At 55.8% G+C, this 19145-nt stretch overlaps 1 protein-coding gene across 1 annotated transcript in view; it reads right to left on the bottom strand.

The window, feature by feature from the left end:
- Positions 1-19145, bottom strand: part of Dpp6 (dipeptidyl peptidase like 6) — a 498824-nt gene that overhangs the window by 65855 nt on the left and 413824 nt on the right. The window contains exon 8 of the mRNA XM_090333593.1: positions 6830-6950. Coding sequence (XP_090189719.1) covers positions 6830-6950 — 121 coding nt within the window. The remainder of the gene's footprint in view (positions 1-6829; positions 6951-19145) is intronic.

Raw genomic sequence — 19145 nt, 5'->3', positions numbered from 1 at the left:
TGAGGGGCCCTTGGCAGACACTGGAGTCATGACTCTCCAAGTGGGGTGGGGGGCGGGGCTTGTGGGCCAGGGCAGGCTCTGGGATATCTTCCTGTTCATTTTCTTGGCTACCTGCAAACTTATCCTGTCTCCTCTCTCTGGAGGGACACAGGGGACTTGAAGGGCTGGTACTGTGGACAAAACATCACTTTGGGGGAATCCCTGGGGTGGGCGATGCCGGAAGTCTGGGCAGACCAAAACCGTGTGTCAAGGAGCAGAGGAGCGGTAGATCCAGAGCTCATTAGGCCATGTGACAGGCAGCCCAGCGGCCTCCCGGGGCGACACCTCCCAGGGGGCCCTACTTGGGAATTAAGCTTGGGTGACAGCTATTACAGGCTTGGTGTTCACACCGATGCTTATTTTATTCTTTTAATAAACAGGTGCCAGAGGCTTTTATTCCTGCAAAAAGCACCGGGCACTGGATAAAATATTTCCTCCTCCTTGGCAGTTCTGAAGTTCGGGTGGTCCTTTTCACTACGTAGATGGGCCTTGACCAGGCACTGAATGGAGAGCTGTCCTGACTCCCGTGGGTGGGCAGCGGTGTGGACTCTGCAGGGAATGGCCAGCCGTCCTGGGAGGGGCTGGCTCCCGGTGTCGGCAGGGTCACCAGGGCTGCAAAACTGTATTTCAACTCATGGACTAATGTGGTTGGAAATGACAACAGCCTTGTGTCCAACTTCCCACTCCAAGTGGCATCACTCAGGGTGACCCTGGGAGAGCAGTGTGACCTTTGCAGGACGCCGAGCACTACTGGTTAAAAGACAAGTGAGAAAGAAAGTGGCCTGAAACCTGTCTCCCATTTAGCCTTGATCCTAGAGCCAAGGTCCTCCGGTGTGCTGAAGCTGTTCTGTCCCCACCTGACCTCCCCGAGGACAGTTCTCACAGCAAAAGGAGAAGAAGGAATGGTGGAGGGAGGGAGGGCGGGAGGGAGGGGGAAGAGAAGAGAGGCTGGAAGGAGACAGAGACGCTAAAGATGCCTGCGCTCTGAGCTCTGCCCTCTGCCCTCAGCTTCTGCCAGTTTCCTGGTGGCTATTTTTGCCCTCAGCTTCTGCCAGTTTCCTGGCGGCTATTTTTGCATCTGAACAAACACCTCCCACTGTGCACATCAGAGACAACGACGGTGGAAGCAGCTCGGAAGCCACGGACACAGCCCTGCATAGACAGCCATGCACACACAGTGGTGCACACACAGCCATGCACACGTCTGAGCATCCCGCCCAGTACCCGTGTTCAACCGCACTGGTGATGTAGTGTAAACGACATGGGTGGTGTCAGCAGACGTGTGATGGACAGATGTAAATCTATGTTGATTTTCAGGTGCAGGTCATTAGTGGGCCAAGTGCATGAATTAGCTTCCACAGAAACATTTTAGCAACTAGTGGACCCAACCAAGAGTCTACACTCCAGCAGGTCTCCATAAGCAATCCCTGTACCGTTCTCAGGATGGATGTCCCAAATACCCTCTCCCTAGCAAAAGGATGGCGGATTAGACATTCCCCATCGACTTCTAATAGTCCAAGGTCATTTCTCCTTGATAGGAGCCACTGAAGGATGGTCTGGAACTGCTCTGGTCTATTTAGGACACGCATACAAAAATACACCTAGCACACTGCAGGCCAATGTGCATCACAGCGCACAGAACACAGAAGTGTCCATTGTACCATCAATTTAAATTCCAATGCACACGTCATGGATAAGATGCTATTTTGTCTTCACGGATGTGAAAGCAATGTCTCCTTTGTTCTGCCTATGGGCAGGGAAGGAATATTAGACATAATTCCATAAATGCCTTTTCGGCAGTGTTCTTTTGGTTTCTCTGTAAAAACCATTCTTTCCTTTTTAAAGAAGGATTTAATGGCATGTGTATTGCATTTCCTTAAAAATTACAAGGATTTTCAAGTTTGTGATGCCTTCTAAAGGCCGGTCTTGGGGTTTGAGCTCTGGACCTTGGTGCTGTCCCCAAGTGCCCAAAGCTGGCGTTCTATCACTTGAGCCACAACACCACTTCCTCCCTTCTTCCTTTCTTAACGTCTCAAATTACAAGGCAAGGGACAATACAAAAAAAGTCATTAAGTCACTCAAATGGATCCACCGGGGCTCTGCTTTTGCTGGAATAGGAAACCAAGAGTCAGGAGAGCTGACTTCAGATGACGCTTTGGGAAATGGAGAGAAGAACGGCAGACGCTGCCTCTGGAGGCCAGGCGGCCCCCAGGCAGAGCTGGATGTCCAGCAGCTGCTCATGAGGCAGAGTGGACATCTCAGGCTCGGGCCTGGTGTGCCCTGGGCAGCCAAAGTCAGTGTGGCCGAGGGGGGAGCGTCGGCGAGGGGTGAGCATGGCTGGGGGGGGGTGTGGCCGAGGGGGGAGCGTGGGGGGGAGCATGGGGGAGTGGTAACCATGGCTGAGGGGTAAGCGTGGCAGAGGGGGGAGCGTGGATGAGGGGGGAGCGTGGCCGAGGGGTGAGCATGGCTGAGGGGGGAGTGTGGCCGAGGGGGGAGCGTGGGGGGGAGCATGGGCGAGTGGTAACCATGGCTGAGGGGTAAGCGTGGCAGAGGGGGGAGTGTGGATGAGGGGGGAGCGTGGCCGAGGGGGGAGCTTGGGGGGGAGCATGGGCGAGTGGTAACCATGGCTGAGGGGGGAGCGTGGCCGAGGGGTGAGCGTGGATGAGGGGTGAGCGTGGCCGAGGGGTGAGCGTGGCCGAGGGGTGAGCATGGCTGAGGGAGGAGCGTGGCCGAGGGGGGTGCGTGGCTGAGGGGGGAGCGTGGCCGAGGGGGGTGCGTGGCCGAGGGGTGAGCATGGCTGAGGGTGAATGTGGCCGAGGGGTAAGCATGGCTGAGGGAGGAGTGTGGCCGAGGGGGGAGCGTGGCCGAGGGAGGAGCATGGCCGAGGGGTGAGCGTGGCCGAGGGAGGAGCATGGCCGAGGGGGGAGCGTGGCCGAGGGGGGAGCGTGGCCGAGGGGGGAGCGTGGCCAGGGGGGAGCGTGGCCGAGGGGGGAGCGTGGCTGAGGTGGGAGCGTGGCCAAGGGGTGAGCGTGGCCAAGGGGGGAGCGTGGCTGAGGGGGGAGCGTGGCCGGGGGGGGGGAGCGTGGCTGAGGGGTGAGCGTGGCCGAGGTGGGAGCGTGGCCGAGGGGTGAGCGTGGCCGAGGGGGGAGCGTGGCTGAGGGGGGAGCGTGGCCGGGGGGGGGAGCGTGGCCGGGGGGGGAGCGTGGCCAAGGGGGGAGCGTGGCTGGGGGGGGAGCGTGGCCGAGGGGGGAGCGTGGCCGAGGGAGGAGCGTGGCCGAGGGGGGAGCGTGGCCGAGGGGGGAGCGTGGCCGAGGGGGGAGCGTGGCCGAGGTGGGAGCGTGGCCGAGGGGGGAGCGTGGCCGAGGGAGGAGCGTGGCCGAGGGGGGAGCGTGGCCGAGGGGGGAGCGTGGCCGAGGTGGGAGCGTGGCCGAGGGGTGAGCGTGGCCGAGGGGGGAGCGTGGCTGAGGGGGGAGCGTGGCCGGGGGGGGGGAGCGTGGCCGGGGGGGGGAGCGTGGCCGAGGGGGGAGCGTGGCCGAGGGGGGAGTGTGGCCGAGGGGGGAGTGTGGCCGGGGGGGGAGCGTGGCCGAGGGGGGAGCGTGGCCGAGGGGGGAGCGTGGCCGAGGGGTGAGCGTGGCCGAGGGGTGAGCGTGGATGAGGTGGGAGCGTGGCCGAGGGGGGAGCGTGGCCGAGGGGGGAGCGTGGCCGAGGGGGGAGCGTGGATGAGGTGGGAGCGTGGCCGAGGGGGGAGCGTGGCCGAGGGGGGTGCGTGGCCGGGGGGGGAGCGTGGCCGGGGGGGGGAGCATGGCCGGGGGGGGAGCGTGGCTGAGGGGGGAGCGTGGCCGAGGGGGGAGCGTGGCCGAGGGGGGAGCGTGGCCGAGGGGTAAGCATGGCTGAGGGAGGAGCGTGGCCGAGGGGGGAGCGTGGCCGAGGGGGGAGCGTGGCCAGGGGGGGAGCGTGGCTGGGGGGGGAGCTCCATGCCGACCACACTCCTCGCACTGCCCCCCCGGCCTCTGCAGTGAGCTCAGGGCCTTCGCTGCAGACCTCAGCTGCCGCTTCAGGAAGGTCTCAGCTAGACAGCCACACACTCCACACCCCCAGTCCTGCTCCCTGCTGGACAGAGACCCCTCCCCTCCTCCACATCTGCTCCCTGCTGGACAGAGACCCCTCCCCTCCTCCACATCTGATTCCTGCTGGACAGAGACCCCTCCCCTCCTCCACGCCTGCTCCAGGTTGCAGCAGTTTGTGGTGTGTGGACAGGGAAGGGAAGTGATCTCTCCGGGCCTCCTGGTGGATGCTTGCCGAGGTGGTGGCCAGGCGGCGCAGGCAAGGCCACAGGGAGTGGGAAGGAGGCCAGGAACCCAGTAGGAAGCGTCTGTGAGCGGCGCACACTGTCATGGCACGCCCTCTTCTGCCCGTGTGGCAGGTGTGGCCTGGTCAGTGACAGAGCCTCAGGCCAGGCCGTGCAGCTCTGCACTCACCTCCTGCTACGTCCCCGGGGCAATTCTTCCTTCCTGAGAGCCTTGGAAGCTCTGGGATAGACAGGGCCAGTCAGTCCCGATGTCCTCACATCAGACTGGATTTTAAACAAATGAACTGAAGTCCCTTTAGGGTTCATTTTCAGCCTTCTTTGCCATCCCAGCCCAATGGGCCCATGCCAGGCTCAGTGAAGGGCTTTGCAAGCTTCCACCACCATTTCAGACGGGCTGAGGTGAGAACTTCAATGTGCGGGGACAGCAGTGCCCTTCAAAGGACACTAAGCCACCCCAACCAGAGGACGGGCCTCACCATGTCTATGCCACGTCTCCTGTGTGTGGGTCTGAGGGAGCCTTGGCTACAGGTGTGGGTGGCTGGAGGTATTGTACTGGAGGCACTGGACTACGTACTGACTTCAAAGCCACACGATTATGATACAGATGGTACTTGATAGACAGCAACTGGAAAAAAGCAACTTATTCCATATCCCTGGCGACAGAGAACCCCGCTGGAACATTTGGAAATGACAGTGCTTTACCCCTAGGTGTACCTGATCCAGCTCTGTGCAACTGGTAAACCCTGCACAAAAGCACCCATTCAAATGTCCTGCCAAAAACATTCCACTGTCACCCCAATTTTAGTTAGCAGACAGACAACTTCAGCACAACTTGAAGCAGTGCATGGTATTCGCACGGCATCCCTACACTTCTATGAGAACCTCAGCTCTGTGTCAGTACACAACATCTTCCTGGGGGAATGAAGACATGTACTTGGCTTATGAAAATGACTTGCCAGTCGCCTTAGCGTGGGCTGCACCTAGTGGGCCATCTTGGGAGAGCGGGATGTCCCCAGGTGAGGAGTGGACTATCCCCAGGGAGCTCCATCGGAGGGGAGCCTGGGGGAGAGGGCCGTCCTGGGGGAGCGGGGGAGCAGGTGAGCTGCCCATCCAGGCACACTGGTCCACTCTCTGCAGGCTTTCCCTCGCAGACAGCGGGCAGCAGAGGGGCCAGGGCTTTCCAGCAGCCTCTGCCCCCTCCCTCTTCTCTCTCTGTGTCTCCAATACCCTGCAGTGCTCAATATGTCTGAGCTTCTCCTTGGGAAACAAAACAGATCGATACAGCACTTTGCTCCAATAAACACCAGACTACATGGCTCCTTCCCACTTAATACAGCTGAGCTTCTCCACCCATCCCGCCAGGAATTCAGGCCCTCTGTACACTAGGCAGGGCTCCCTTCCAGGAACCGACCAGAAATAAAACAGTTAAGTCACTGAAAAGGCAAAAGCAAAACTCAAAGCATGTGTTCTAGTTATTAGAAGAAGAAGCAAGCTCTTCCAGGGCTTCTAGCTTCTGAAGTCGAAGCAGCAACTGAGAGAATCTTTAGCCAACACAACTAAGCAGATAACGCTGCCCAGTTACTGAGCTGGATTGAAAATATTCAGGGCTCTGTTATTACATCTCCACAATGTCTTGTAAATGGCTAGGAGGGCAAACGGAGGCTGTCGATGGGTTTGTTAAAGCAGAAGCTTAACCGGAATAGCAAAGCAATGCACTATTGTGTGCTATTAAGAGGATGGGAGGGTGTTCTGAATCGCCTGGCTGTGGATGATTGAAGGAGGCCTGCGTGAGGACTCAGGCCCCTCTCAGTGGGGCCCGGTGGCAGCTCGGTATGCACGGCCCCTGGGGTGCACCCAGTCCGGGGGTGGCATCCTACCCCATGGCTCCAGGAACTGCCCGGAGGCTTAGGCCTTAAAAACAAAAGTGCTAGGGACACACCAATCACACGGATCACTATTGCTATAATCACCGCTTAAGAAAATGAACGCACGCTCCCCACCACCCCACTGCTGATGACAGCCAAGCACTCGCTGAGTGCATCCACTCGGCATCTGGTGACCTGTGGGTGGACAGAGGGCACGGTGGGCCGCCCCCACTCACAGAGCAGGCGAGATGCTTTGGAGTGGAGAGACCCTGCCGAGGCCCGCTGGCTGGGGCCTCATCCGTTCCCTGTGACCGCCGGTCTTCCTCGAGGACACCGGGCTCCCATCTCCATCCCTATCCAGTACCCCAACCACACATTTTGCCCAGCCAAGCACGGGTCTCAGCCACGCACTGAGCCCCAGATGGCCTTCAGCCACACACTAACCCAGCCATGGACCAGCCCAGCCACACACCAAGCCCCAACCTACCACACACCAACGTGTGCACACAGCAGCCCAGCCATGGACCAGCCCAGCCACATACAACCGACCCACACCCAGCCCAGCCGCACACAGCCCCAGCCTGCGTGGCCTGGCTCCTCCCTCCTCCCCGCCTACCTTCATAGAGCCAGTCGCTGAGGCCGTTGTAGATCACGCCCTCCTTCCCCGAGGACACCACTCGGATCGCCTGCTTCCCCACGTGTGCGCGGTAGTAGATGTTGTTCTCAAAGATGAAAATCTATTTGGAAAAGAAGGGTGGCGGGTCAGACAGGCGCCTGCTCTGAAGCCAGAACCCTGGAGCGTTTCACCCGCCCTTCCCCCCGGGCGCAGAGGCCGCGGCAGGGTCCTCGGTAGCCACTCAGGTGTCTGGACCCCAGCTTAAGACGCCCCACGCTCCAGCCCTGCACACTGTACCACACACCACGGCTGGTTAGCAGACCAACACTGAGCGTCCACCACGGTCACACAGCCGTGTCCCATCTCTGGGCACTTCCGTGTCCATGTGGATTGGCCGGGAGAATGGGGGCTGGGCCTGGGGATCTGAGCTCGCTCTGGGCTCACTCGTCATGGCATGGCACAGTTGTGTGCTGGCAACTGGTAAACAGGTCAGTTGTGGACCAGGACGGTGGCTGGCATGGAGGGGCTGGGGCCTGGCAGCGCTGCCTGGCACAGCTCAGGGAAGGGAGGGCCTCCCTCGCAGAGGCTCAGAGAAGCAGTCCGGAGTGACCAGCTCACAGCTCTCAGTCATCGGAGCCCTTCCAGCTGCCCAGTGGACGGCAGCTCTGTCTCCACTGGCAGCGATGCCTCCCCAGCCCCACACCCGCCTTCCTACTTCCTGTCTCCAGGGATCTGAGCACTGCAGGTGGCCTGGAACTTGTAAGAGGTTACAGGCAGGAACTGCCATGCTCGACTTGGGTGCTTCATCTGAAGCAAGCAGGACCTCACAGCACCTGCCCTTTTGTGACCATACATTCTACACAAGGGTCACGCCTGTTGCAGAAAGTGTCACCATTCAGGGGAGACCTTCCCCTGATGGTGACTGAGAGACAAGTAAGACCACAAAGGCTGCTGAGAAACAGTCACACTCTGATGGAGACAGAGAGAATAGAGGAAACAAGACCCTCCCAGAAGGAGGATAAGCAGGATGTGCCAGTGGCCAGGAGCCAGCTCCTGAGGTCACAGGAGAGGAGTCCCAGCGGCCCAGGGACTCCTGCCAGAGGTCTGGGTAACTGGACTAGAAGCTTAGCCATGGTCTTTTCTGGATGAGAGGCCAGGGGCCAGAGGCTGCTTCCTCACTGGAGGTCACTGGGGTGGCAGGGAGGGGCACGTGAGCGAGCTGAGGTTGGGGTTGACGTACACAAAGGGGCAAGGCCATTTCTGGCCCCTGTTTTGGGAACTCACTGCAGTACTGGCACAGACTGGGCCTTGGGCCCCTCCCTGACTGGGGCCTCCGTGCTGGACACTCAGCCGACCTGGAGAGCAGTAAAAATTTCCATGGCCTGGTCTACCATCTACCAGCCCAACCTGCAAGGGACTCAGAGCCTCTGGGGTGGGGCCAGGAACTTGCCTTAAATAAACATCGCCGGTGGTGCCAGCGTGCCATCGAAGTTAAGACCCAGTGGTCAAGGGGAAGGCCGCTCCTTCAGCCCCATCTGAGAGTTAGCCTAAGCAGGACCTGCTTTCTTGGCTATGGGCAGCTCAACTCTGTGTCCCGAGCACCCATATCCTCCTCTGCTAACCCTTCAGCTTCCCCACAGCATGCTGATACATGGTTGCATTGTTGGTTATTTTTGCAAAATGCACCACATCTACAGACATTGTTATAAGAGTGAAGATCAGAATAAAACCAGTTTTTCCCACCTGAAAGAGCTAGGAAAAATACGGTTGGTGTTATTTAACTGTTTATTGAGAGAAGGTGTTTTGTGCAATGCAAGAAACAGCACAGTAGAATGTTTTATGTAGAAAACCGAGGGGAGGTTTTGGAATCACCACCTCGGATTAGTTTTCTGCTCAGGCTTTCTGCACCCAGAAAGGAGCTGGAAAACTGTCAACAAGGATGCATCCTGATTTAATCTCAATACCTGTTATAATGGGTTTGCACAAGAGTGCAAGGTTTTCCAAAAGTGTAGCTTCTTTTACATGTTCTAACCCTGCCATTGATTTTTGAGTCAAATCAGGTGGCAGCCAAATTAATACTGCAGTAAGTAACCCACACAGTAAGCAACACTAAGTCAGTTTGCATGCTGGCATTTCCTGCAGACAGGAAATGAGGGGCGCAATGCTCGGATCTGGAAACAGGAAATGAGGGTGCGGTGCTGGGATCTGGAGACAGGAGATGAGGGTGCAGTGCTGGGATCTGGAGACAGGAGATGAGGGTGCAGTGCTGGGATCTGGAGACAGGAGATGGGGGTGCAGTGCTGAGATCTGGAGACAGGAGATGGGGGTGCAGTGCTGGGATCTGAAGACAGGAGATGAGGGTGCAGTGCTGGGATCTGGAGACAGGAGATGGGGGTGCAGTGCTGGAATCTGGAGACAGGAGATGAGGGTGCAGTGCTGGGATCTGGAGACAGGAGATGAGGGTGCAGTGCTGGGATCTGGAGACAGGAGATGGGGGTGCAGTGCTGGGATCTGGAGACAGGAGATGGGGGTACAGTGATGAGATCTGGAGACAGGAGATGAGGGTGCAGTGCTGGGATCTGGAGACAGGAGATGAGGGTGCAGTGCTGGGATCTGGAGACAGGAGATGAGGGTGCAGTGCTGGGATCTGGAGACAGGAGATGGGGGTGCAGTGATGAGATCTGGAGACAGGAGATGGTGGTGCAGTGCTGGGATCTGGAGACAGGAGATGGGGGTGCAGTGCTGAGATCTGGAGACAGGAGATGAGGGTGCAGTGCTGAGATCTGGAGACAGGAGATGAGGGTGCAGTGCTGGGATCTGGAGACAGGAGATGGGGGTGCAGTGATGAGATCTGGAAACAGGAGATGGGGGTGCAGTGCTGGGATCTGGAGACAGGAGATGGGGGTGCAGTGCTGAGATCTGGAGACAGGAGATGAGGGTGCAGTGCTGGGATCTGGAGACAGGAAATGTGGGGTGCAGTGCTGGGATCTGGAGACAGGAGATGGGGGTGCAGTGCTGGGATCTGGAGACAGGAAATGTGGGGTGCAGTGCTGGGATCTGGAGACAGGAGATGGGAGTGCAGTGCTGGGATCTGGAGACAGGAGATGAGGGTGCAGTGCTGGGATCTGGAGACAGGAGATGGGGGTGCAGTGATGAGATCTGGAGACAGGAGATGAGGGTGCAGTGCTGGGATCTGGAGACAGGAGATGGGGGTGCAGTGCTGAGATCTGGAGACAGGAGATGAGGGTGCAGTGCTGGGATCTGGAGACAGGAGATGGGGGTGCAGTGATGAGATCTGGAGACAGGAGATGAGGGTGCAGTGCTGGGATCTGGAGACAGGAGATGGGGGTGCAGTGCTGAGATCTGGAGACAGGAGATGAGGGTGCAGTGCTGGGATCTGGAGACAGTAGATGGGGTGCAGTGCTGGGATCTGGAGACAGGAGATGAGGGTGCAGTGCTGGGATCTGGAGACAGGAGATCGGGGTGCAGTGCTGAGATCTTAAGACAGGAGATGGGGGTGCAATGCTGAGATCTGGAGACAGGAGATGGGGGTGCAGTGCTGAGATCTGGAGACAGGAGATGGGGGTGCAGTGCCGAGATCTGGAGACAGGAGATGGGGGTGCAGTGCTGAGATCTGAAGACAGGAGATGGGGGTGCAGTGGTGAGATCTGGAGACAGGAGATGGGGGTGCAGTGCTGAGATCTGGAGACAGGAGTAGAGGGTGCAGTGCTGGGATCTGGAGACAGGAGATGAGGGTGCAGTGCTGGGCACCGTTCTATCATTCACCATGCAGGTACCCAGCTGCCCAGGCTCTGCTGCTTTGCCTTAGAGTCTGGCTCTGCAGGCCCCCGGGAAGTTGCTGTCATGCTGTCATTTGGGCACAACCACCCACCGGGCCTTCTCCCGCCCTGGGTCAGGTCTCATGTTCCCTTCCTGCTTATCTCCAAGAGCCCTGTCCACATCAGTATTTGAGAAAGTGCTACTCGCCTCGGGCTTCTCTGTTCTAGGAACCCTGTGACCACGTCCCTGGAGGACACAGTGTCTTTGCGTCAGTGGACAGGTGTGTAGGTCTGGGCTCGGGATTCCTGCCTGTGCCTCACATTCCTCTCATGCTGTTCCCCTGCCATTCCCTTGAGGCCAGCGTGGCTCCCGGCCAAGCCAGCATCGCTCCTTGCACGGTTCTGCGCTTTCTAACCATTTAGCTTTTGTTTCCTCTTCTTCAACCCACGTGTGTCTCATGTCTCCTGTTTACGCCATTCCCAGCCGTGTCTCCTGGCTCCACCCTTCCCTGACCGGAGCCTCTGCAGTGAGCAGGGACACAGCTGTTCCCTTCATGCGCGCCTGGCCTTTCTCCTAACTTGCCACAGCCAGTTCCTTCCTCCATTTCCAGATGTCTTAAGCCTTCTACTGCCCTCACAGCAGAAGGCTGGGGACAGCCCTGGCTGCTAGAAAGTTCCACTCATTTCTGTCCCCAAACCAAATGCTGGTTCAGACCAAATACTGAAATCCATGCGTCCTCTCTCTCTCTCTCTCTCTCTCTCTCTCTCTCTCTCTCTCTCTCTCTCTCTCTCTCTCTCTCTCTCTCTCTCTCTCTCTCTCTCTCTCACACACACACACACACACATAATTTTTCTTTTTTTTGGTGGGTCATGGGGCTTGAACTCTGGGCTTGGGCCCTGTCCCTGAGTTCTACAGCTCAAGGCTGCCATCCTGAGCCACAGTGCCCTTCCCATTTTCTAGCAGTTAATTGGAGATTAGTCTCATGGTCTTTAGTGCCCAGGCTGGCTTTGAACTGTGATCCTCAGATCTCAGCCCCCTGAGTAGCTAGGATTGCAGTCGTGGTCACCATGCCTGGCTTTCAGCTAGGGTTTTAAACTAACTGGGGCTTTGTTTGATTTTTCTGGAACTCTGCAACACTAATACAGCTTCCTTTTTTCAGACAATTTGCTCAGCAGAAATCAAGGTGTGTGTGAGCTTGCATACACATATCTGTGTACATACTAAGTGATAATCGATACCCTAAATATTTCTAAAACTTACTTGCAGATTACAATAAAGGCAGGAGCTGTCTGTTCTGAGGAGGGCTGCAATAAGGCAAATGGAGATGCACACAGCTAAAGAGGGGATCTAATGACATCAGGAACAGGAGGAGATAATTACTATAATTGGGCGCCATTTAGTGTTTAGTTTTGGAAAATCAAGGGCAAAAAGGAGACGTGCTGAATAGCTGAGCATTTGATGAAGACAGCAGTGGAGCTTAGCGTGGGGCATTGATGCCACGGAAGCTAGCCCCACCGTCATCTGCTCTCAGTGAGCACAGACCAGGACGCCAGGAAGCCAGCCAGCAGGGCACATGAGAAAGACGACTTCCCCTGTGGGCCTGGTTCAGAAAGACTGCTGGGGCGAGGGAGGGGGCAGCGCTGGCTAATGGAGGGGGAGGCTGGCATCCCTGGCTGTGGCACAGCTTCCAGACCAGCAGTGACATACTGTGTACTTCAGAGCAGCTTGAGGAGAAGATCTGAACTGTTCCCAGCACCAAGAAGCGAGAAGGGCTTCCCGCACGTCGTTCATAATTACCGTGGTCACCTCATCTGAGATGTATAGAAGGATCATATTGGACCTCACAGATACGTAACTAAAACGTCACGGAGAAAAATGGGTGGAAATAACAGTGGTCGTCGCGGCCAGCCACCACAGGTGCAGAAACCTGGGTCAGCTTGCTATGGAGCGAGGAGATGAGTTTTTCCACGGAGCTGGCCCTGCAGCGTCTGGGGGAGGGGAGGATCCATTTTCAAAGCCCCGAGAGCTCAGTTTCCAGCATTTATACAATCCAATCGTAGAATAACAACAATAAATCGAGACCTGTGTTCTGGCCGCCCCGATGGCATTTAGACGAGGAAGTGGACTTCCTTGCTTGATGCTGGCCTGTCGCAGTCTGGGAAAGCTGTCTGGAGGAGCCATTGGTGACAAGTGTCCAGGGTTCTTGTGGCACTTAGCACGCTCAGCACGTAGCACCAGTGGACGTTGTGTGCAAAGCTGGCCGTGCTGTGTTGCCCGGGGCCTTTGCAGGGACCACGCTGGGGGTTTATCCTCTGATTTAGTGGTCAAGTCTGTTACTTTTGTGTCTCCTTGTTCCGTGTTTTAGTAACAAGAATCACAACTTTGCTATTGAGCAATGAATCCACCAGCCTAGAATTCCTAACAAACACTCGGTTCTTCTCACACTGACTCTTGTTGGGGATAAAGTGAAAGTCTCCTTCTGCCATTCGAGTTTCCCGGCCATGAGTGCGGTAGCCATGCCTGCTGTGCTTTCCCTGGGTGCTTCTGTCGTGAGTGTGAAGGGAGCTGATTCACGGAAGAAGTCTTGAAGGCTGGAAGCACACCGAGCGGTCCCATTAGCCACTCAACACGCTGAGTGCCCGCTCTTCACGTCCTCCGCGATGCAGTTGTGGTGGCGAGGCTGGTGCTTGAACATTTCCCCCTTGCTCTTTCCTACAAAATCCTGACATCAACGTTCCACTCAGCAAATTATGACAGGACTTCGCACAGATGGGCAGAGAAGCCCCAGGAGAGCCAAAGGCTTGTTCACAGCCCGAGGTCACTGCTTTTCCGACGAACTCTGTGGCGAGAAGATTCACGCGCTGAGACAGTCTCAGGATCGTTCTCAAGTGCTCCACTCACATTGTCACCCAGAAAATGTGTGTGTGTGTGTCCTCAGGCTTGAACCAAAGGCCTGGGTATGTCTCTCAGCTTGCCCGCTCAAGACTAGTGCTCTACCACTTGAGTCATGTCTCCACTTCTGGCTGATTAATTGGAGATAAGGTGAGAATTTCATGGACTTTCCTACTTGGGCTATGAACTATGATCCTCATATCTCAGCCTCCCAAATAGCTGGGAAGGCAGGCACGAGCCACTGGAACCCGGCGAGAATTCTTTTCTAGACATTTCCTCTTCTACCGCGATTATCTCTAGGTAGCTGTACAAAGGAGTTATATTTCAACATGCCATTATGTGAGTACAATGCATCTTCATCAATGCCTTGCATTGTTCTCCTTCCTATCTCCCAACCCAGCCCATCCTACTAATTTTCCTGCTTGCATTTTCACACGTGTACACTGAATATTATGACTGCATTCCCATTCTTCTCCGTTTATCTACCCTCCCTCCCCTCCACACCTCAAGTCCCAGCTTCCTGACACTGGTCCCTGAGCACTGTAGTGTGCAAGTCTCACGTGTACGCCCCTGAGCACCGGAGGGCACATGCCAACCCCTGAGCACCGGAGGGCACATGCCAACCCCTGAGCACCGGAGGGCACATGCCATGGCGAAGCTGTTTGGTTTGACGGATGAACAGAATGGCTTCACAGCGGAGGATGCAGAGCAGCAGTTCTCAGGCAGGCATGCCGGGACGCGCAGCTCGCTGCACTCCACTGAGCCGGTCTGTGCGTGATAATCTCCCCTCCCTGCAGTGGGCCGCCCCGACACGAGTGCTGACCTCTGAGCAGCCTGCACCGCCTTCGGGAGCTTCTCCGGGCCGGCCAGTGCTGCGAGGCGGTGTACAACTTTGCTCAGATGGGAGGATGTGCGACTAGGGCAGACAGGGCATGTTCTGTCCACCTCGCTGACCACCGAGCGTGGACTGTTCCCCTAGGGAGCCAGGTGGGACCGCCTTGAGACAGGTGGGGCTCCGTGGCCATGGTCGCCTGCGTCCTTGGTCTCTCCTGAGAAGTCTCTGTCAGGAGGTCTGTGCGGGCTGGGCTGGGCGAGAGGCCCGAAGGTGTCTGTGCTTGTGATCACAAGACTTCACTTACAATGTCCAAACACAGGCGGCGCCATGGCCTCAGAACCAGGCTGAACCCCACGTGGCCTGTCCCATGTGGGAAGTCACTCTTGTGTCCCTGGCTTCCAGCGGCCCCAGGCCTGGGTACTGAGCTCTTCCTCTGAGAACCATGTCTTCCTGTGCTCCTCAAATCATGTGGGGAGCACTCTCCCCAAACCACCCAACCACAGGCTCCCTTCCGGGCTTCTCCCCATGAAACTAAGGTCCCCTCACCAGGCAGACCTGCGGCGGGGGCAGCTGTGTGCAGAATCTGCCGTCACACACTGGTGAACATGTCCAGCAACCAGCCCCAAGTGAAAATCTCCATCTGGGAGGGACCCTGGGCCTTGCACTGATGAGAGGATTGGGGTGGATTCTTACTTTATATCCATCAGTATTTGCTATTCTTTCTGAGTACTGCTCTCCAGTAAGATGGCTTTTATAGGGCTGCCTCCCCCAGGGGCATGAGTCACATGCCTGCCGCCCCTGTATGCAGAGGATCCGGGGTTCGCCGAGGGTACAGACTCTCAAGTCTGAACTCTGGCCCTTCTACTGCCCCAGCACCCAGGAAAGGAGTATGAGTCTTGCTCTGTAGAGAACGGATGTGGCTCAGGGTAGCTAAGCATGGCGTGGGGTGCAGAGAGAGGTTAAGTCCACAACTCGCCACGCCACGGCTTCTCAAGTGTATGGAGGGCTCCGACACGGGCCAGCACATCAGACTCACTCTCGTCGGGGCATCAGGCTGCCAGAGGTCCCCGAGCACGACGGCAAAATAGCCAAAAATAACAAAAAGTACAAGCAATGTCAGTCATAGGAGCACCGGGAGCTCTGGGCCCGGCCTGAGTGGAGACACAGGAGCTGCGAACTGAGAACTAAACCCACGGGGCGCCCTGAGAAGTTGACTGCTGGTCTCTGCTCCACACATCTTTTCACGTGGCAGTTAAATTCAAGTTGCACAGGGGGCCAGAAACCATCTTCTGGCTCCAAAGAATGAATGAATTCTCAATATCACATATGGTGAGAGAAAATCAATTCTTTTTTCATGGAACATTTCTGGGATTTTACTTTTTTGGTAAACAGTCCAGAGATGAATGGCCTTGAGCTTCCAAAAAGGCAGTGAAGCCTTGCGCAGGTTCTCTGGGCTGTGGGCCATGTGGATTTTGATAGTGACGGCTGTGTGTGTGTCAGAGACCCAGATGCTTTATAGCAGAGCGGCACTCAGCTGCTTCGCCTGCACATCTTGAAGATGCCATTCTTGGACCTTCCCTCCTCTCACAATGGCGCCCTGAAGCCTGGGTGGGCTCAGTGCTCTGCTTGGAGATGTTGGATCTGCAGTGCTTGCAAGTCCATCTCTCTGCCTCCACCGATGCCAAGTTTGTCTCTGCCCATCAATGCCTCCTCAGAGGACAAACAGCGAAAATATGAGGCCCAGTAGCCCAGCAATCCCTGTCACTGCCCTGCTGTCCTCTCTAATATTTACAAAGCTAAATCAGGGTAGGATGAATGGGCTGAAGATTAAACCAGACAATGCACAAGAAAGATGTCACTGGGATTAATTTATAGAAAATAATCAATTTACCATTGAATGCATGCAAATTTAATCAACTATGAATGATAACTAAATGTATGCTGATTTAGATAGAGATGTAATAGAATTATGTTCACAGAAGTTGTTTTAAATAGAAGAATTAGCAAGATTTCCCCCAAACGAATGCATGCTTACCTGATGCCATGAGGTTGCAATCAGAGAGATGATTAAACATTCATGAGAAGATTTGCAAATATGTATCAAGAGCCTTAAAAAAGGCTTCATAGTTGATGACTCGGTGATTCACTTCAGGAACATTTTAAGCCCCAAAGCATTTTTAAAGCCTGAGTTATGCTGTGAAATATTATAAAGAGCCTAGCTGTCCACCAGAAAAATAGCTTATTAAATTTGCACAAATCAATGAAAATTCAATGAAATACTGCTATTAAAATTATGTTTGCAATAATCACTCCATTAAATAAACTATTAATTATGTCACGGTGGGCAAAAGGTCTGACAATGGAACCAACTGCAACTGTAAGAAGTACATAAGGCAGTGAATGAGATATTCATGGTAATTAGCAATCGCGAGTCCCTCAATGTTATTACATGAAAGGTTTTCCTTCCCCATTTTTAAAAAATATGCTTCACTTTTTATACTTGGTAGTACTTTCACAGTGGAATAGGGAACAGATGGCAGAAGCCACTGAAGTGCCTGCCATGGCCCATCTCCAGCAGTGGGCACCGGTGGGGAGCTGTGTCCAGGGCGCCCGTGTCCACGGGCAGAGGACGGTAAAGCCCTGTGGAAAACACTCCCCGTGCCCGTGTACCCATAACACTTTCCCTTCCTGTGGTCCCAACCAACTGGGCAGCAGGAGGCCCCTCCAGAGGCGAGGTGCTCACCTGGTCTCCAGTGCCATCTTCCATTATTACCCTGTCTTACCAGTCTCTTGGCCAACAGAATGGAGCATTCGAGCTAACAAGTTCCATTCCACAGAGATGCAGAGGCACTGAGAATTCTGGGGGAGGAGATGAGGCTTCCTTCCCAGAAGCACATGGGTGACCTCTGCCACACCAACAGGCGTGCCCTCCACCACACAAACTCTTGCTCGACCTTGGCCACACACAGCTCCGGACCCTCCCTGCCCAGGGACGCTGCCATGTCATGGTTCCCTCCTGCGTCAGTGTGACCTGTAGGCCATTTGGGGCCGGGACCCCTGGTAGCTGACCTGGGCACCAGCTCCTGGTAACTTGCAGGCAAAGTGCCTGGCTGCCCACATGCCCCTGCACACCACAGAACATATATCAGATAGTATCAACTATGCCAAGGAGTTCCCATCTTAGAGGAAAATGGGCCTGGAGTGGTTCAGTAACTGACCCAGGGAGGCAGAGCAGGAGTCTGGCTGGGGTTCTGTGCTGTGACCTCGGGCCAGGTCCATCCACCAACCTGAAATCCTGTACTGAGCTGTGTCCATGTGGTGTTAGGAGGGGCCTGCCTCCTCGGGTTCATATATTAAAATCTGAAGGTCACCGGCGTGGTGTCACGGGGGCTGTGGGGGCCTGAGGGCCTGTGTCACCTGGGGCAGTGGCCCTGGGCATGGCCCCAGCCAGTTCTCTGACACTGACACGGGGACCTGGAGGAGAGGGCAGGAATCTGGTCTCCAGCCCGGTCTGTCCATTTGTCAGTTGTGACTTGGGCTTCCAGCCTCTGGAACAGTGGGGGATGATAACCTTCCATTCTTCATTAGTGACGGCATCTGGTATTGTGACCCAAGAGATGCAGACACGGTGTGACCAGCCCTTGGGTGATCCTCCGTAGCACCATGGTGTCTCTCGTGTGTTTGAAGGCCCTTCTAGACTCATCATCCTTCACTTGACTAAGAAGACCATATCCCGGTGGACTTGCTGGGGATGTGGGTAGGAAGGTGGTGGGAGATGCAATGGGTGGATAGCTCAGGTCACACGCCACCAGTTCAAGCGGATGAAAAGGTTTTCCCTTGAGAAAGATGTGGCTGTAACTCCCTTGGGAGCAGGGCCTCAAGCTGCCCCACGCAGGGAGCTGCCCCATGCCACGAGCTGCCCCAGGAGGGCCTCCCTCCATCTGCAGCCTGGCTGGGCCATCTTTGAGCTCAGCAGGGAGCTCAGGGCGAAACAGCTTAATATGCAGCCGACCTTCTCCTGTGAGCTTGGTAATTAGCACTTCTGGAAAAGCAATGCACTCCAGAAGTTACGCGAAATGAAAATGTTCATTAATAAGGTAAAACTGCACACTGCTCACACGGTCCGGAGACACTGGGCTGCATGGTGTCGTTAGGCGTTGTGAAGTCAGGAGCTGGAGGAGACTTACTGGGACCCGACGGGAAGGGGTTTGCCCATGGCCTCAGGAGCTCACAGTCACAAAGGAAACACAACCCAGAGACTATGACTCGATGAAATGTAGAGCCCATTGCCTCTGAAAATCCCTTTGAACTGACCCAGACGGCCACTTTCCTTAAAAAATGCTTCCAGCGAGGTAGAATGTACTTGTGGGTAAATGAGGAGCACAAACAGCGTTCGGTCACAGAACCTCATGCTCCCCAGGCTTTTATCAGCAAGCGGGATGTCTCCTGAGCATCCAGACCATCTCTGAATGCCTCTAATTGTAGCTGGAACACTCCAGTTCCGCTGGCCCCGAGAAGCACCTATCAGACGCCTCGCTGCTTGTCGGCTCCTGAAGTTTAACTGCCATTCTTTCAGACACTGGAAAAGGTTTTGTACACATGAGATCCTGCTGAAAAGAAAATGCTGGCTGTCCTATGTGGATAGAAATCCAACAGGGAGGAAGACCAAGAGCTGGGAGGTGTGGATGGCTCCCTGGGCTCCCTGTGACCAAATGCTAAGCTCAGGAACATACCTGCCTCCACATCTGCCTTGTAATCACACCGAACAGGTGTTCTAATCACCTGCTCTGATGATGAGGAAACTGACCC

Source organism: Megascapheus bottae, chromosome 5, assembly GCF_031878675.1.
Source record: "Megascapheus bottae isolate mThoBot1 chromosome 5, mThoBot2.hap1, whole genome shotgun sequence".
Lineage (NCBI taxonomy): Eukaryota > Metazoa > Chordata > Mammalia > Rodentia > Geomyidae > Megascapheus > Megascapheus bottae.
Note: the sequence above shows the minus strand (reverse complement) of the source record. Positions and strands in the feature narration are given on the sequence as shown.